Source organism: Sorex fumeus, unplaced genomic scaffold (genome assembly GCF_029834395.1).
Source record: "Sorex fumeus unplaced genomic scaffold, SorFum_2.1 ptg000098l, whole genome shotgun sequence".
Lineage (NCBI taxonomy): Eukaryota > Metazoa > Chordata > Mammalia > Eulipotyphla > Soricidae > Sorex > Sorex fumeus.
In genome coordinates, this window is record NW_026606155.1 from 32,694,541 (window position 1) to 32,714,597 (window position 20,057).

Sequence of the window (20,057 nt, forward strand, 5' to 3'; positions counted from 1 at the left end):
GTATGTTTACTTTGTCCATCAGCTTAGTGTGTCCATCAGCCCCTTCCCCCACTTTTGAATGTGATTTGTTTTCTTCTTGTTTTCTGAATCCCTTCAGTTGTATGAGTAAATGTACTCATTTCATAAAATGCCTTTTCATTTTATTGACATTTTCTTTTCTGGGGACTGAAGAGATAGCACAGCAGGTTGGGCATATTGCCTTACATGCAACCGACTCGGATTTGTTCCCTGCCATCATATATTGTTCTCTGAACCTGCTAGGACTGACCCCTAAGCACAGAGTCAGGAGTAATCCCCGAGTGCCACTGGTTGTGAAGCAAAAATGACAAGAACAAGAACAACAAGAAGATAGTTTCTTTTCATGTTCAGGTATTTTTTGAGGATGTTTTTCTCCCTCAGAACTGGGTTTCACAGCAGCTTGGAGCAGAAAAGTGAAAGGACTATGTGTTAATCCAGGCCATCATGTCTGCCCGGAGGGGAAAGGGTGTTGCTCCCTTCTGCCCTCCTCCCTCTGGAAAGAAAGATGGTGGCCACAAGGGAGCCTTGTGGACAGCAGGTATGAGCCGGGAGTGTGGGGGCGACTAAAACCTCATGGGTCGGGGGGCGTTCCGGTCCATCCTTCACGCCCTACCAAGGTCACCAGTTGCCCCCCGCGAGCGGCTCTCCAGCACAGCCACGGCCCCAGAAGCACAAGGACTTAATGCAGAACCCGACAGCTTGGAGCAGAAAAGTGAACGGACTATGCGTTAATCCAGGCCATCATGTCTATCCGGAGGGGAAAGAGTGTTGCCCCAGTCGCCTTCTCCTCTCTGGAAAGAAAGATGGCGGCTGCATGGGAGCCTGGGGTGCGGGGGCAACTAAAACCTCATGGGAAGGGGGGCGTTTCGGTCCGCCCTTCACGCCCTACCGAGGCCACCAGTTGCCCCCCACTAGCGGCTCTCCAGCACGGCCACGAGTCCAGAGCACAGAAACCAATTTCTTAACTATCTGACTTTCAGTAGAAATACTTCCAGGGTCAATAAGTAAAATAGCAGAAATCCAAAACCAACATTTAATTCTTGAACCCAGCTGTAGAAAGCAAATCACTTCACAATGCTTTTTCAGCATGTCTGATTGGGGGGGAGGGTAAACTCTAAATAATAGTGGTGAATCTTTTATTGAAACAATGAATCTAATCAAAGCAGATAGAGTGTTAACTAGAATTCATCTGCCTCACAGGGACTGGGAGGGGTGGGCGGTGGGGTTTTATTGGGGTTCTTCATGGTAAAAAATAAGTATTGGTAAAGGGAAATGTGTTTGATATTTGCATGACTGAGACCTAAACTTGAAAGCTTTGTAACCTTTCCCACAGTGATTCAATAAATAAATTTAAAAAAAATAATAAATAAATTAAAATTAAAAAAAAGAACTGGGTTTCAGTCATATAATATTCCAATGCCCATCTCTTCAGCAATGTACATTTCCCACCACCAATATGCCCAGTTTTCCTCCCCCCACCCTCGCCAAACTACCTCTATAGCAGGCACTTTTCTCCTCTCTGTTTCTCTCTCTGTCTCTGTCTCTCTGTCTCTCTGTCTCTCTGTCTCTCTGTCTCTCTATCTCTCTGTCTCTCTCTCTCTCTCTCTCTCTCCCTCTGTCTTTCTTTCCTTTGGGATATTATGGTTTACAACACAGACACTGAAATGTTATATCTCTTTACTTACTTTCAGCATTAAATTCCTGTCCAAAGTGAGTCTGAAGGAGAAGGGCAGATATAGAATGACTGCATTCATTTATGGGATATAAAAAATAATAGTATGAGACTAATATCCAAGGCCAGGGAAAATAGGAGTCTGAAGGATTGGTCAATGGATGAAACCTTGCCACAAACATGTGGGAGTGAAAGGCAGTAAAGATAGAGAAGGGACCAGTATGGCAATAATAGTTGGAAATGATCACTTTGGACAGGAACCGTTTTTTTTTTTCCTCTGAGCTACTGGGAATTCAACCCAGATCTCATTATGCAGTACAAGTGCTTTACACTGAGCAGTGTCACCTAATTCGATTTATAAACATCTTTAAAGAATGATGAGAGAATAAAGCCTTTTTCCTTGACATTATAAGCCATTTATGAGGACTTGACTTAAATTTTTAGCTTCGGTTTTAATCAGTTTTTAGGCTCATTAGTCTACATTCTGATGACTTTACTGATACTATAGTGGATATAAGTGATGGGGAAAGAACCAGAGGAGAATGCCTTTTATCAAATGCTTACTCTGTGTTAATTTTTAACATTTTCAAGTAAAATGACCTTGATCTCAATAATGAGGTTAAAACTTATCAACAAATCTCCATTTCTATATAGATCTATACCAAAAACATCAAATATGCAATATATTTATTGGAGGTAGAAATAAATTGCTTAAAAATCAAGCTTGCAAAGAGGCCTAGACTATTCTGTGGTAGTGATAGTATCATAAATATTTTCTAGTGTATAAACACTGGAATGATTATTTGGACTTCAAATCATTTTTAGAAATTAGCATTATATTGTTTGAAGTATATAAAGAACCAGAAACTATCAGACAGTGTCAGATGTTATTTTTATGACTGGTTGAGTTTTATTTTAAAAAGTGAAATATATGTTTCAATAAAGAGCTCATTAAAAAATCTAAAAAACAGAGAAAAGTGAAAATAAAAAATCTAAATAATGAGTTTACCATTGAAAGCAAAATTTTGAAAACCCTATGATAGAGTCCTTTGAATTCTGTGATAATTTATTGCTATTATGATGTGCTGTTATTTAAAAATAATAGATCATAATTCCACTTATTCCAATTGTCTCCATCTTACACTATGAATTTCTATGATAGTTCCTTAAGGTTTTATATTTATTTGCTATATTTATGGTAAATAGAGGATTAGTTTGTATTTTGATACATAGTAAAGTGACTGTGCTGGAGTGATAGCACAGCGGGTAGGGCATTTGCCTTGCACGTGGCTGACCCAGGTTCAATTCTTCCGCCCCTCTCAAAGAGCCAGGCAAGCTACTGAGAGTATCTCACCCGCACGGCAAAGCCTGGCAAGCTACCCATGACGTATTCGATATGCCAAAAACAGGAACAACAAATCTCAGAATTTGTTGTAAGATGTTACTGGTTCCTGCTTGAGCAAATTGATGAATAACAGGAGGACAGTGCTACAGTGCTACAGAAAAGTGTCTAGGAAGAGAAGGCAATTAGAGGGCATGCAGTGAAAAGCAACATAGTGTGCAAAGGTAAAGGTAAAGGCCCTCCCGTTGATCGTCGATTTGCTCGAGCGGGCCCAGTAACGTCTCCATTGGAGACTTTGTTGTTACTGTGTCTGGCATATCGAATACTCTCGGTAGCTTGCCGGGCTCTCCGAGAGGGGCGGAGGAATCGAACTCGGGTCGGCCATGTTGGCCGCTTGTAAGGCGAACACCCTACCGCTGTGCTATCGCTCCACTTATGATAAAGTTTAGCATTAAGAGAGGTTAGCAATATCATGCCTAGAAGCAGGATTGGAGGAATGTAGAAAGGTATGTAATAGCAGGAGGGTCTCCTCACAGAGTCTTATGTTTTTGGTTAGAACTTCATGCTTACTTGGCAGAAAAGTGAACTACCAGATTTTTGCATTGTTTTTTTCTTGTGCCTCATCCAGCTGTGCTCAAGGGTCACTTATGATTGTGCTCAAGAGGCCATATGGGTTGGTCAAGATGGAACCTGGGACAGCTGTATGCAAGAAAAGTGTCCTGCCTGATACGCATCTCTTTGGTTCCTCACCAGATATTCTTAAACAGTGAGATAATAGAGCAGAGAGATAGTACAGAGGGTAAGGTGCTCCAGTTTTAATCTGTGGCATTGCATATGGTCCCCTGAACCCACCAGGATTGATCCTTGAGCACAGAGTGAGCTTAAGACCTGAGCCCAAGATAGACGGCCGGTCGGCAACTACACCACCTCCGCTTTGCTGATGACATCGTTCTTATAACACCAAACATCTGCCAACCGGCACAAATGCTAGCTGACTTTGACCGTGAGTGTGGAAGGGTCGGACTACAGCTGAATCTAACAAAGACAATGTTTATGAGAAATGGTCTCATTCCTGACGTTCCATTTACTCTCAATGGGACGAATGCAACAGTTATGTGTACCTAGGTCGAGAAGTCAACATGATGAATGGCCTGGCACCTGATTTGCATAGGAGAAAGAGAGTGGCTTGGAACACCTTCAAGAACGTCAAAGAAATAGCTAAGAGGACAAAGAACCTCCAGCTCCAGGCACATCTCTTTGATTCCACTGTTCTTCCTGCAATAACATACACCTCAGAGACCTCTGCCCTATACAAACATGATGAGAAAAAACATGATGAGAACGCTATTAGGTCTCCCAAAGAGAAATAGAAAGAGCTATGCTTGGAGTATCATGTTTCACTCAAATGGGAGAAAGAATCTGAAGTCGTCGATGGTCAAGAATCAGGGACGCTGTCTCATTTGCCAAGGCATCGAAAATCAGATGGGCTGGACACGTAATGAGATTTGGAGATGACCGCTGAACTAGAGCCATTACCGACTGGATTCCACAGGATGTCAAAAGATCACGTGGCCATCCACCTATGAGATGGTCAGACTTCTTTGTCAAGATCCTAAACTACCGATTTGAGGCTCTTTGTGTTCCTAGAATGAGCAGATTGGGCTACATTAGCACGTGACAGGGATGAATGGAGATGTTACTGGAACCCGCTCAAGTGAATCGATGAATAACAGGATGTCAAGTGTCAAGTGATCAAGTGATCCATACAATTGTGTATCATTGTCATAATCCCATTAATATCTCTTTACTAGTCTAATTTCTGCTTAGCTCCTCCAAGACAAGGACAGTATTTTGTTTATTCTCCTAATTCCAGTAGTATGGCCTGAGTAGGAGTCCAATAAGTGCCTATTAAACTACTAATGTCAAAAGTTTCTAAAATTAATACATTGAAAAGAAACATTAAAGTATTATGGAAAATAATGATATGGAAAGAAATCTTCTAAAGCTTTGTTAGTTATTACCTTCTTCAAAGAAGAGATTTTTCAGAGATGGACGAGCTGATTCCAATGGTTTATAAGAATTTGAAGTGCATAAAAAATACACAAAGATCATTAAATGTTGTGAAATAATATATATAAATTATGAAAAATTAAGTGAAGAGATACTGAAAACAATTTAATTAACTGTCCTTATATTTTTGATAACCTCATTTTCTACAGGGAATCAACCAGCTTTTCATTGGTAGAGAGTCCTACATACAGAGAGGAGTTGGGGGATATTCAAAACCATGGGGATTTTTAAAAGGGTTAATATGCAATTAGTATATAAAAAAGGCTATCTGTATTAAAAATCAGTCAGTATGACTTAATGGGGAATATCAATTTTGACTTCATTTAAGGTATTTAAATGCTGCAACTGCACTGCACTGTCCTCCCGTTGTTCATCGATTTGCTCGAGCCGGCCCAGTAACGTCTCCATCATTGTGAGACTTGTTGTTACTGTGTTTGGCATATTGAATACGTCATGGGTAGCTTGCCAGGATCTGCTGTGTGGGCGAGATACTCTCGGTAGCTTACCGGGCTCTCCGAGAGGGGCAGAGGAATCAAACTTGGGCTGGCCTGGCCAGCCCTGTGCAAGGCAAACACCCTACATTATGCTATCGCTCCAGCCCATTTAAATGCTATCAAATAAAAATTGTTGTTTATAAAGAGTAGTTTATCAAGAGTGCACTTACTCATTCATCTATAAAGGGATCAGTGATTACTTTGATAGTTATGTTATGCTAGAGCATGCTCTTATTAAATGTGATTATAATGTCCTTTTTTAATCTAGGTTTTTAATTGTCCCATCTCAAAATTCTTTTCATTTTCATTTCATCATCCTGTTATTCGTCAATTGCCTCGAGCAGGCCCCAGTAACGTCTCTTTCATCCTAGCCCTGAGATTATATTCAAGGCTCTTTAGGAGAATGAGACCCATCATTGTTACTGGTATTTGGCATATTTGGTACGCCACGGGGAGTTTGCCAGACTCTGCCCTGTGGGCAGGCTACATTCGATAGCCTGCAAGTTTGTCCAAAGTAGGAATGAGACAATAAGATGTCATAAAAAAAAAAGTTCTGAATGCGGCTGCGTGGTTCCGGGGTCTGGATTTTATAGTCTCTGAGTCTTGGCCGCTGATGGGATTACACGGCGCCAGGGGGCCAGGTGGTGGGTGTGACCCCCACCTACTGGAATTTGGAGGATCTGGGTGGAAGATGCTCGACTCCAATTCGAGTAGGCTTGGAGATCTCGGCCCCGGAACCGGCGTGGCTTTGTCCCTCTGCCAGTACCTTCATGTGTGCGGAGAGTGGTCTCAGCATGGTGGTGGCTGGTCCTGGAGGTCTTCGGCTGCCGTAGCCCTGGTCGGGGCGGGGAGGAAAGCTCAACCTGCTCCCCTCCAAGGGGCCCCGGGAAGGAACACCCAGGCGCGGGGGCAGAAGACTGCACTGTTCTCGTCCGGGATCTGGATTTTATAGTCTCAAAATTATAAAATTATAAAAATTATAAAATTATAAAAAATTATAAAAAAATTAAAAGTCATTCAATCTTTGCACTCTAAGCATATTTCTCACATTTGTTTCTTTTTCTAGAGGACTTTTAGAGCTTGAATTGTATCCTCTGCTCCACTCAGTCAAAAATGAGAATGAGCAGAGGTCGTAATGAAAGCCGAATTCTCTACCTTGCTAGCACATATCACCTTATAGCTGTCTGGGTTCTATAGAGGTGAATATTATTTTCACTCCCTGAACATGTTAATTTCTAAAATGAAAATAATTCAGAATGAAAAAAAAAACACAGTAACAACAAAGTCTCACAGTGGAGACGTTACTGGGCCCACTCGAGCAAATCAATGAAAATAATTCAGAATGAAAAAAAAACACAGTAACAACAAAGTCTCACAATGGAGACGTTACTGGACCCACTCGAGCAAATCGTTGAACAACGGGAGGACAGTGACAGTGACCGCTAGCATATTATATTGCAAGGTTACTTTTATTATGATTTTGGTATTGTTGTTAACTGGTTACAGTGGATTGATCTATCTCCAGATCCTGAATTTTTGATTATTTGTGAAAAATTTAAAAATAACAGAAAACACTAAAATAATTATTAATGTCCTTATTTTAGTTGATTCTTAGATAAAATTGTATTTTTCTGTGATATTTCTAACCTGCATTCTTTGGGGAGATCCACAGTTCTTTAAAACTTTATTACATGAAACTGTATTGTGATAGTCCATGTGCTAGTCAGCCCATCTCAATGGCTTGTTACTTGATATCAGAACTTTTATTAGTGTTTCCTTCTCAATATATAGGCCACTGTGTTGACTACATTTTCATAGGCAATAAATATTTATTGGGTGGCTTATTTATTTTTTTCGAAATAGCGCTTTTTCTTCTCACTTCCTCCTTTCTCACTTTCTTCAGGTTCTCTCCATCTGTCCTAAGGACATGAGAGCTGATATCTGTGTTCACCTAAACCGGAAGGTTTTTAATGAACATCCTGCATTTCGATTGGCCAGCGACGGTTGTCTGCGTGCTTTGGCAGTAGAGTTCCAAACTATTCACTGTGCGCCTGGGGACCTCATTTACCATGCTGGAGAGAGTGTGGATGCCCTCTGCTTTGTGGTGTCAGGATCTTTGGAAGTTATCCAGGATGATGAGGTGGTGGCTATTTTAGGTACTGTGAATTTTCCTAATGTAGTAGCAAAAACCTAACAGTTTTGAAGTTTGATTCTCAGTTTTCTTAAGAGAAATTTTCTTTGCTTACTGATTTTGGAAATTAGGTCATTAATGAGATGGTATATCTTAGTGAAAACCAGCAATGCCAATTCAGCAGGGAACACTAGTATTGCTCACAGCTTAATGGGCAGTGCAAAACTTGGAGTAATTATTATTGACAGGACTAGGAAAATATTTATTTTTGGTTTGGGGGCCACACCTTCATGTGGGTAAGTATAAAACTGGTTTAGGTAATAACTTCCAGGTTAGTAACATACAGTTTTGGTTTCAGAGAGGTAATAGAACCCATTTAGTTCTACATTTTCTTATGAACATGACCAAAGTGAGGTGTATAGAATAATTTAGAAAATTGCTTAAGTAATTAGCAAATGAATGATTGAGCAAAATTCATCTTATGTTAATAAATCATAGTATCTCATAATAGTGGTTCCAAATAGCAAGTTGAAAGTTCTAAGGAGGCAAATGATTTTGACTTACGTTTTATACATTCACAAACCAATAAGAATATTTATTTAATATGTTTATCCTAAAATTTAGAGACTCTTTGAATCACTGTATCATGGTCCTCCCATTGTTCATTGATTTGCTCAGTGGGCACCAGTAACTTCTCCATTGTGAGACTTGTTACTGTTTTTGGCATATCAAATACACCACAGGGAGCTAGTTTTTTAAAGAATAGCAGTATATGAAACTGAAAAAATTGCTAAATTTGAGCAATTTTTATATCTTTGCTCAGAAATATGCAGCCGGTTCATGCTATATATGTATAGATTGAAGAGATTTTTTTCAAGCAAAATAAGTTAGAACTGTAGGATATCAAATTTATTTGATCAGATTTTTCATGGCTTGTGTGTCATGAAAAATGAGTTCAATTTTTAAATTATTGAATTTTTCAGCTACTGGGATTACTCTACCATAGTTTAATACCACCCATTCTGATAAGTATAAGATTGACTGGTGTGTTTAAGAAGATGCAAACAGAGAACCCAAAATAAAAATAACTGATTTTTTAAAGTCACAGTTATTTGAAAAAGAGAGAGTTGAGAACCAAAGACTCATTTTTAGGAAAACAGGTCCCATAAACTTTGTAAAAGTTAAAGAAAAAAATTCAGGGATGCAATGACTAAACAATATTGTTTGTAATTGTTTCCTTAACTGTTTAAAAAGAATTAGTATTATGATTAATTTTTTTAGGAATCTTTCCATTTAAAAAAATCATGCATCACTTAGAATCAGCACTCTGCTATAACTAGTGCTACTTACTGCTTGTTTTTCTGTTAACTGGCATATATAGAAGTCATGTATAAACCTTCATAAAAGTATTCATTTTGTCAAAAACATCCTTTGTTGTAAAATGACTTGTTCACAAACTACAACCACCTTATTTATTTCAAGAAAAGGATAAAACACTATAAAATGTATTTTCTTTTCTTGCATTGTTTATGTCAAGGTGTGGCAGGAATCACATCAAATACATTTCATTAAAGTAAACACCTTCCTGAAAAATCACCTCTGCTACATATCATTATTTATTTTTCCTGTTTTCTTTATTATGACCTTGTAAAGCCTTTGACCCATTACCTCCATTAAAGGTCTGCTAAACTGAAGGCATTGCTCAGAGAGAGGGAGAGACAAAATGAATTTTCATTTTATTTTAAAACAGAATGGTAATAGTTTTGCCCAGTGTCACAGTAAAAGCAAACACACAGTCTCTGGGTATTGAACAGTTTCATCATAGATCTATCTATAACCTTTTATATCATTGATTTTGCTTTTTTTCACCGTCTCCTAAACTCTTGGCATTCAGAAACATTTCATCTCTAGGCTGAGTGAGTACAATTCTGTGCAGACATCTCTGGTTAGCTTTTTTCACCTTTCACCAACTGCCACCCCCCTCCCCCGCTCCCTTAACACCCCCCCACACACACACACACACACACTGGGTCTTTAACAAAAATGACTTTATCTTTCAAACCTAAAAAATTTTTGACAGAAGTTGCCACATTCCAAGCCCAAGTGAATGTGTCAGGCTTGGCATTGAAAGTTTGTGGGCAGTAGTCACACAAGCAACAGCTGCAGGTTGACGACAGAGGCTACACATGTTGTTGGGTTCACTGAGACTCCACAAGGCCCACCAAAGACCATCTGTGGTTTGGATCACCAGATGAGAGCACAGATGAGAAGGAGCTTGGAGATCTGTCCTGTACTACACCATGAGGACGGTCAGCTGAGGGGATTATAGATTTTAAGTGACTTTCTTTCTGTAGGGAAGGTAGCATAATGCCAAGATTCTTGTTTTTGTTGTTGGGCCACACTTGGCTGTGCTCAGGGTTTACTCCTGATTATGTGATCAGGGATTACTCATGGCTGGGTTCAGGGAACTGCATGCGGTGCTAGGATTTGAAAGCCAATTAAGCACATTCAAGGCAAATGCTCTATCCCTACACTATCTAGGTCTGATGCCAAACTTCTTGCCTGATGAGAGTGTGCTGGGGCCTGCACTCACAGTAGTGTTAGAATGTTCGCTGGTTGTATAGTGGAGGCAATTAAAGACCCATGGTGCTGTCAGCTGAGGCCTGGGCTCTGCCCAGGAGGCCTGGATTCACCTTTGGGCCTCCCCTTCCCCAGATGCCTTGTGATTTGGAGATGATTTTTGATTCTCATATTGCTCGATTTCATTACACTTGGTGTGGTTTGAGGGATAGGGTAAGGGTAGGTACATGTTTGGGGACTTTTCTAAATTAAAAATACTCTCTTTGATGATTAAAACAACTTTTTTTGGTTTCACTACTACCTTAAAATATTAAAAAAAGGAAAACCAAGTTTCTCTTGACACTTTGGTGACTATCTTTCCTTCTCATCTTTTGTTTCTTTTTCCTCTTATAATTTTTGTAGCCTAGTTTTGAAATGAATGCAAAATTTAAAAAATAGAAAATAATCAGGCAGAGACAATTCACATGTATGTGCACATATATATATATCCATATATAAATGTATATGTATGTATGTGTATCTATAGCTATCTTGAGGCTGTATATCTTTACTTTTTCAACTTAGTGAATCCTTGCACTGAGAATTGAATGTTGAAGGATCTTATTAATATGCATCATCAGTATGAATATCTCATCAAGTTTGTGCTTTCCAATGGTTGGTTCTGGGTTATTTGGTACACTGATATTCATAACAGTAGTGTCTTCATTGTGAATATTGATTCTAGCATCAAAATACAGACTTTTCTTTAGGTTTGTGATATTTTGCTTCATAAAGGCTAGATGGAAACAGTACCACTTATGTCTTGAATACACCTCAGAAAGGTGAGAATTTGTTATTTCCATAGAAGACATAAGCAGACTTGCTTTTTCTAGCACAACTTAATTGTCAATTGAAAGATAGAGAGGGGAGGTCAGTTTAAAATTAATTAAAATCTCTGCATCTGAAAAACAGGTGCAGTTTCATTTTATTGAATCCTTGTCTCTGAACAGTCCCTTGGTAGGTTCATAATTTTTCAGTGTATCAAAAGTGCTAAAATGTTTAATGAATATGTTCTGAAGTATAACTAATTAATGGAAAGATAAAAAATGTAGTCAACAAAAATATCTTCCTTTTATTTTTTGTAACACTGAAAGGTGGCTTCAAGATGGTTTTCTAAATAGGGCACATGAAGATAATTGTAGTTCAAGTCTTTTTCCAGTTTGAAGTTCCTTCAGTTCTTAACACCTCCACTTTTTTTTTGATCTTCCCACTTTTATGAAACACAAAGAATTCCAAATTAGGTTTATGATGCATACATAATATTTTATATTTTTAATATCCTCTTACTTCTTCATTCCTAACCTCTAATTAGCCAGTATGAAAAGGTTTCTGGTTATGTTAAAAATAGCCAGGTTACTTCTAAGTGTCTTGAAAAGTTGAACCTTTTGGAGACTATTAACTGGCATTTCCTTACTGATAGTTACTCTGCTTCTAAGAAAAATATTTTCTCTTTTCTTGGTTTGCTGATTATTATAGATCTTATAATCATTATATTTTTAGCTGTTAATATAAGCCAATTAATATCTAAGTATTTTTATTGTAACCAACTTTCAAGGAGATCTGTATTTTTATTGATCGTTTGGATGAAGGGGTAGTTATTGTTATAGGGTTAAGGAAAAGAGATTAAGTAAAAAAAAGGTCACAACACAGAATTAAATGAACTTAATAATATACAGTGAATTTTTTTGTGTTAGATTCCATTCTATTTAAAATTAGGTAATATAGTATTGGCTTTTCTTATAAACATTGTCAAACTCTTAACAAGTTATGGTCCTAAAATTGAAAATCTGCTTTATTTTTATTCTAAAAAGAAGAAATCTGAGATGTGAATGAATAATATTTTGCTATTTTGAGAACCTGTGAAGATGTGATGCTTATGGAGTGGTTAAAGATTTCTTCCTGTACACTTGCTATGTGAAGTCAAGTGCTTCACGCTTTAGATACTAAAAGGGCTTTTCCCAAATCCAGAAAATTATTTTCTTCTGCACATATATTTCTCTATTTTGAGATGCTAAGCTATGAACTGGATAATTCTGCTGTATATATTACGATTATAAACTTAGTTGACCCAGATGACCCCTTTTATAAAGGTCCAGTTATTTCTTTCTAAATTCCTTGTTTGTCTTGTTTGAATTCTTCCAAGCAGTAACCATAACATTATTTATCTATGATACAAACTACATAATTTTTAAAGTTCTTAACTTGTAGATTTTTAGACAAAATATGAATATTTAAAATTTAGTATTTTTGATTTAAAATCAAATTCTCTTCCCATACCCCTTACAAATTATCTTTTTTTTTCTATTTTGGTCACACCCAGCGATGCTCAGGGGTTACTCCTGGCTCATGCACTCAGAAATTACTCCTAGCTGTGCTCAAGGGACCATATGGGATGCTGGGAATTGAACACAGGTCAGCCGTGTGCAAGGCAAATGCCCTACCCTCTGTGATATTTCTCCAGACCCCCAAAATTACCTTATTTATTCAAAATTATCTTGAATTTTTAGTACTAGACCATGACTGCCACATCCATTTCTGTGTTAGGAATGACTTTTTACCACCGTAAAGATAAAATGTTACATGTACTTTGAGACCATTTAAGTCTTGAACTTTACCTTCCTCTCCAGTCTAACCTGTGCTATTCTTCTTCTCTTCCCTACTCTTAGTACTTGGAAGTTTCACTACCCTCCAGTTTTTCTTTATCAGAATGCTTCAGAATCTTCTACTTCCTTGTTTAGAATGTCCTGTTCCCTATTTTTATCTTTCTCTTGCTCCAGTTTTTGTTCTTTCCTTACTGTTCTAGTCTAGATTAGGCTCCTCAATTCTCTGTCTGCCTACACAGGATTCTTAGTCCCTCTTACTTTCAGATTTTCTCTGTTTATCTTCTCTATTGTGTTGTGATGCTTTAAATCTTTTGCTCCATTTTTGTGTTTCTGTCATTTGTGGTAGGAGCTTTAATATTACTTTATTCTTCTAGCATTTCATTCTTACATTTTTTATAATTAAAAATGTGAGTACTTATGAAAAATTTGTTGTGTTCTACTGATACAATAAACATTTCTTCTATTTTATCTTGAGATATGAACTATTCCCTCTCCTTTGTTTAGTTGCTAATAATAAAGTGCATTTCTCTGAGAATTTAGCTTTGCAATAGCTTAGAATTAGCAATGGATTTACAAAACTTTTTCCTACTCTTAATTGGGCATTTTGAAAAATGAGATTACAAGAACTAAATGTCAGATATTTCAACTCACTTGTAACCCCTAGATAAACCTTCCTTGTTTTCTTTCAAGAGCCTTTGGTTCATAATTACATAAAAAATTTAATTATATATATATATGTATATATGTCTCCTGTCCCTACACCTGGCTGTCCTCATAAGGTCCCTTTTTAGGGGGGGCGTGTTGAGCTTCCCTCCTCACCCCAAGCAGAGTCTTGACAGCTGAAGACCTCTGGAACCCAGCCTCAGTCATGCTCAAGACCACTCTCCACACGCTTGGACGAGCCTCATGCATCAAGGAACCGGCAGAGGAAACCAGGTGTGCGGGACCTGGGGCTGAGATCTCCAAGCCTGCTCAGATAGGGACTGGGCCTCCTCCACCCAGATCCCCCATCTTCCAGTAGTTAGACAGTTACACCCACCAACTGCCCCCGATGACGTGTAATCCCATCAACGGCCAAGATACAGAGACTATAAAACCAAGATCCCAGACCTAGACCTCTTTTTGTCTAGTTCTCGCTCTTGGAGGCTATCGAGAGTATACTGCCCACACATCAGAGTCTGGCAAGCTCCCCGTGGTATATTTGATATGCCAAAACCGAGTAACAATGATGGGTCTCATTCTCCTGACCCTGAAAGAGTCTCCAATGTGGCACTTGCTAAAATCTCAGGTCTAGGATAAATGGAGATGTTACTGGTACCTGCTCAAGGAAATTGATGAACAACAGGATGGCAGTGATATATATATATATATATATATATATATATATATATATAGTAAAGTAAAGTAAAGGCCCTCCCGTTGATCATCAATTTGCTCGAGCGGGCCCAGTAACGTCTCCATTGGAGACTTTGTTGTTACTGTGTCTGGCATATCGAATACTCTCGGTAGCTTGCCGGGCTCTCCGAGAGGGGCGGAGGAATCGAACTCGGGTCGGCCATGTTGGCTGCGTGCAAGGCAGACACCCTACCCGCTGTGCTATCGCTCCAGCCCATATATATGAAGAAATTTAACTTTTAATGGTGACATTTCTTTTGTCATCTCTTGGAATCAGGCTTAATTTTTATAAAAGAAAACCATTTAAGAGTAAAGAAAAAAAAGAAAAATTTACACTCATATAAGTAAATGATTTCTGTATGATGCTCAGGTAAAATTAAAGTCCACAGATATACTTTTTAAAAATATTTTCTATAGAAACTTTAAAAGTGTTTGTTGTCACTACTGTTGTGGAGGCAACTAGCAGTACCAAGGGGACACATGCAAGGCAGATATTCTAGAACTTAGTCCACATTGCTGGCCCTTAAATATTTTTTAGTGCACTTCAAGCTGTTTTAAAAATTAAATCTAAACACCAGTATTTTGTTGACATTTATACAGTTTCATTATTTTATATTCACTGTTGCTTTTTCTTCCCTTGTTTTTTCAGCCAAGCTGGTGATTCTCAGTGATTAGTCCTATTTCTGTGCTCAGTGCTCAGAAATTACTCCTGGCAGTGCATTGGGGATTAAACCCAGGTCAACTGCATGCAAAGCAAGCACTCTACCCACTGCACTATGACTCCAGCCCCACATCATTGCATTTTTACCTTCCTTCTTTCTCAGGAGTCATGCTATGTTTGAGATCCTAAATACTAAGGTTAACTTGCCCATTTCCTTTAGGATATATCTTTTAAATATTTTTAAAAGCCTCTTTGTAAGTACCCCTTTCTTCTGTCTTTCTCTAATTATTAATCTACAAGCCAAAAATTATTGAATCACTTGTTTTGCAGAATTCCTAGTAAAGATTTTGCTGATTGCATATTCATAGCATCTCAGCATGTTCCTCATTCTTTGTGTTTCCTCTAAATTAGCACCTGTATCCAGTGGTTTGTTCAGACTCAGTTCCAAACCCTTTGGCAAGACTATCAGTAGGAATGTGTTTTTACCTCAAGAAGCACACGATATCTATTTGAGTGGATTCTCTAAGCCAGAGATTCTCAAATGTATTTGGCCTACTGCATTCTTTTGATTAAAAAGTTAAATCAGTATCACTTTAGAAATTAACCTTCTGTAAGCAAACTAACAGAATGTGCCCCCAACTACAACATAGCTACTGCTAACACCCCTAGGTCAGTTTGTTAGTGAGAATATTTTTGTGGAACGATTCTTCCTCTTAACTCTTACTTGTTTACCCATATACAGTTCACATAGAGATTATAACATAAATGCTTTGTATATATATGTATATATATGTGTATATATATGTATATATATAGGTAAAGGTAAAGGTAAAGGCCCTCCCGTTGATCGTCGATTTGCTCGAGCGGGCCCAGTAACGTCTCCATTGGAGACTTTGTTGTTACTGTGTCTGGCATATCGAATACTCTCGGTAGCTTGCCGGGCTCTCCGAGAGGGGCGGAGGAATCGAACTCGGGTCGGCCATGTTGGCCGCTTGTAAGGCGAACGCCCTACCCGCTGTGCTATCGCTCCAGCCATATATATATATATATATATATATATATATATATATATATACATATATATACTCTCTCTATATATAGAGAGAGTATATATATGTATATCTATATAGAGAGAGAGATTGAGAGAGAGAGAGCACATATATATAGATATACATATATATACATATATATAGATATAGATATAGATATACAGAGAGTATATATATGTATATATATATATATATAGAGAGAGAGAGATTGAGAGAGAGAGAGCACTGTAGCACTGTCCTCCTATAGTTCATTGATTTGCTCGAGCGGGCAGCAGTAATGTTGCCATTGTGAGAATTGTTACTGTTTTTGGCATATTGAATGCACCATGGGGAGCTTGCCAGGCTCTGCCATGCGGGCAGGATACTCTCGGTAGCTTGCAGTAATAAAACAATAAATGTAAATTAATTGATAAGCACTATATTTATACTAAACTTATTTGTTGCTTGAAACAGCATTCTATATATATATATATATATCACAAACTTTTATGAAGAAGATGATTGAAAAGGATTCTACAGTTAGATGATTTTTACAGAATGGCAGACAGTTTCCCTCTTACTCTCTACTTATGGGCATTATGGTTTGCATTATGTCACCGCTTCGCTGATGACACCGTTCTAATAACACCAAGCATTAACCAAGCAGCACAAATGCTGGCTGACTTCGACCATGAGTGTGGAAAGGTCAGACTACAGCTGAATCTCACAAAGACTATGTTTATGAGAAACAGTCTCATTCCTGACATTTCATTCGCTCTCAACGAAACGAACATCTCTGAATGCAACAGTTATGTGTACCTAGGTTGAGAAGTCAACTTGATGAATTACCTGGCACCTGAGTTGCATAGGAGGAAGAGAGCAGCTTGGAATGCCTTCAAGAGCATCGAAGAAATAGCTAAGAGGATGAAGAGCCTCCAGCTCTGGGCATATCTCTTCGATTCCACTGTTCTTCCTGCATTAACATATGCCTCAGAGACCTGGGCCCTACGAAAGCAGGATGAGAATGCTATTTGGGTCTCCCAAAGAGGAATCAAAAGAGCTATGCTTGGAGTATCACGCTTAACTCAAGTGAGAGAAAGAATCTGGAGTTCCAACCTCCATTGACGATAAAAAATCAGGGATGCTGTCTCGTTTGCCAAGGCATCGAAAATCAGATGGGCTGGACACGTAATGCCATTGGAGATGCTTGCTGGAGTAGAACCATTACTAACTGAATTCCATGGACCATGATTGTGGAAAGGTCAGACTACAGCTTTAAAAAAAAGATTGTTGCTTGAAACAGCATTCTATATATATCTTTAAAAAAAGATTGTGTGGCCACCCACCTACGAGATGATAAGACTTCTTTGTCAAGACCTTGAACGATCTGTTTGAGGCTCTTTGTGTTCCTGGAACGAGCAGATGTCGTTGGGCTACACTAGCATGCAACAGGGACAAATGGAGACATTACTGACACCTGCTCGAGCAAATTGATGAGTAACGGGATATCAAGTGATCAAGGGGGTTTGCAGTACAGATAATGAGAGGCCATCACATTCGGTCCTTTACCTACTTTCAGCACACATCTCCTATCCCAAACATCATTGACTTAGCCATCCCTTCTCTATTCTAGCTGCCTTCTCCCCCAGCTCAGGAGGCAGGCTTCCAACTATGGAGCAATATTACTGGCCCTTGTCTCTACTGTCCTTGGGTGTCAGTCTCATATTATAGAACAAGATGTTTTCTGTGTTCTAGAAAGCACCTCTCTAAAATATATATATATATGTATATATTATGTATGTATATATACATGTGTATATACGTGTGTGATGCAAGTTTATTTATTTATTATTTATTTTAGCCTTTGGGGTTGTACCTGACAGTACTCAGAATTTAGCTTAATTTTTCACTCAGGGATCACTCCTACTAGGCTCAGGACCATATGGAGTAATGGGGATTGAACCCCTGAGTAGGCTACATGCACCTTGTCCACTGTACTGTCCCTCTGATCCCATGGAGCAAGATAGTTTTTATTGAACAAAAATTAATTAGAAATGAGGGGGTGATAAGGAATATATATATGTTCAAGAGAGAAAATGAGTTTTAAAAAACAAATAAGAAACAGTGACACAGAAAGACAGGCAAGCAAAATATGTATTCTAGGGAAGATACAGGCTTAAAAAGCATTTCTTGACATTTAAGATTTTAACATTCTTAAGATGATTATATTCTTATCTTGATATAGTGTAGATCTAAGAAATACCCTTACCTATTAATATATTTAAACACACAAATTTCAATACATATTTTTTTTTTTTAGTTATATAGTGCCGATTATCCTACCTTTGAGGCATAAGAGCCCTTTTCGGTTGTTTCTTGTATCCTCTTGGTACAGCAGTCATTGTACCATGTAGTTCTTCCTTGCTATGTTGTATCACCAAGTCCTTATCTCATACAGTTTCCACTACAGTCTAGAATTGGCCATTTTTCCAAACAAGAGGTTGTTGTTTCATAAAAATATAAGATATAACACTGTTGATTCTAGAGATGTTCATTGCTATTTTGATGGTCACTGTTTCTTGATTTTTTTTATTTGTTTACTTATTGGGAGCCACACCTGATTGTGCTCAGAGATTACTTCTGGTTCTGTGCTCAGGGATGACTCCTGGTGGTGTTCAGGGACCAAACATGATGCTGCATGCAAGAGACAGCACCTTACCCCCTTCGTGTTGCTGTCTTTCTTGGCATTTTTAATGTTACGGAAATGTTAGGGAATGTTAGGGAAAATACATGTTTATATTGTGTTTGTGATTGTGTGTACATATACACAAAAATTTTATGAATCCATAATGATAAGCATATATATTTATCTAAAATCTAGTAAAGTAAAGGTAAAGGTAAAGGTAAAGGCCCTCCCGTTGTTCGTCGATTTGCTCGAGCGGGCCCAGTAACGTCTCCATTGGAGACTTTGTTGTTACTGTGTTTGGCATATCAAATACTCTCGGTAGCTTGCCGGGCTCTCCAAGAGGGGCAGAGGAATCGAACTCGGGTCGGCCATGTTGGCTGCGTGCAAGGCAAACGCCCTACTGCTGTGCTATCGCTCCAGCCCTAGTAAAGTAGGATTTTTTAAATTCACTTCAGTATCTACATTATATTTTTCCATGACAACAGTAGTGTCACCTGTAGGAATTAAAATTTTGGGGCTGGAGTGATAGCACAGCAGTAGGGCGTTTGCCTTGCACAGCAGCCAACATGGCGACCCGAGTTCGATTCCTCCGCCCCTCTTGGAAAGCCCCGACAAGCTACCAAGAGTATCTCGCCCGCTCGGCAGAGCCTGGCAAGCTCCCCATGACGTATTTGATATGCCAGACACAGTAACAACAAAGTCTCCAATGGAGACGTTACTGGGCCCGCTCAAGCAAATCGATCAACGGGAGGGCCTTTACTTTACTTTACTTTGAAAATTCTTTGAAATTATTTTTATGTATAATTTCCTTATTCTATGCCTATCTAACATATGTTTAACAGTTGTACTGTATACATCCTATCAGAATATATAGTCATTATATACTATATGCTCCCTTTAAAAAAATTCTTATTGAAGAGTCATTATTTTCAAAATTACTAATGTGTTTTAGTCATGCTATAATGCAACACCAATCCCTCCACTAGTGTCATCTTCCCTCTACAGGATTCCCTCTCCATCCCACCCCCTACTTCACCACCCCACCCCTGGCCTGTCAAAAGCCCTATCAACAAAAGGGAAGGAGAAATGAATAGATAATTCTCAGAGGAAGAGGAAGACAGGCAGATGGTCAATAGGTACATAAAAATGCTCTATAATCACCATCACTTATACTCTCTTTTGTTTTTCTTTCCTCTTTATCTCACTGCCTAAATTCCTGTTTATGGAGACAAGAAAAGTTTGTATTGTTTGAAAAGATAATAAAAGTACCTCCTGTAACAAAATTAAAGACTCTTTTAAGACCAGAACTTTTATTTCCTGTAACTGTATACCACAGTG

The 20,057-nt window shown here is 38.5% G+C and overlaps 1 protein-coding gene across 1 annotated transcript in view; it reads left to right on the forward strand.

The window, feature by feature from the left end:
- KCNH5 (potassium voltage-gated channel subfamily H member 5) overlaps positions 1-20,057 on the forward strand; it is a 391,167-nt gene that overhangs the window by 283,300 nt on the left and 87,810 nt on the right. Inside the window, exon 9 of the mRNA XM_056134093.1 lies at positions 7,500-7,752. Within this exon, the coding sequence (XP_055990068.1) occupies positions 7,500-7,752 (253 nt within the window). The remainder of the gene's footprint in view (positions 1-7,499; positions 7,753-20,057) is intronic.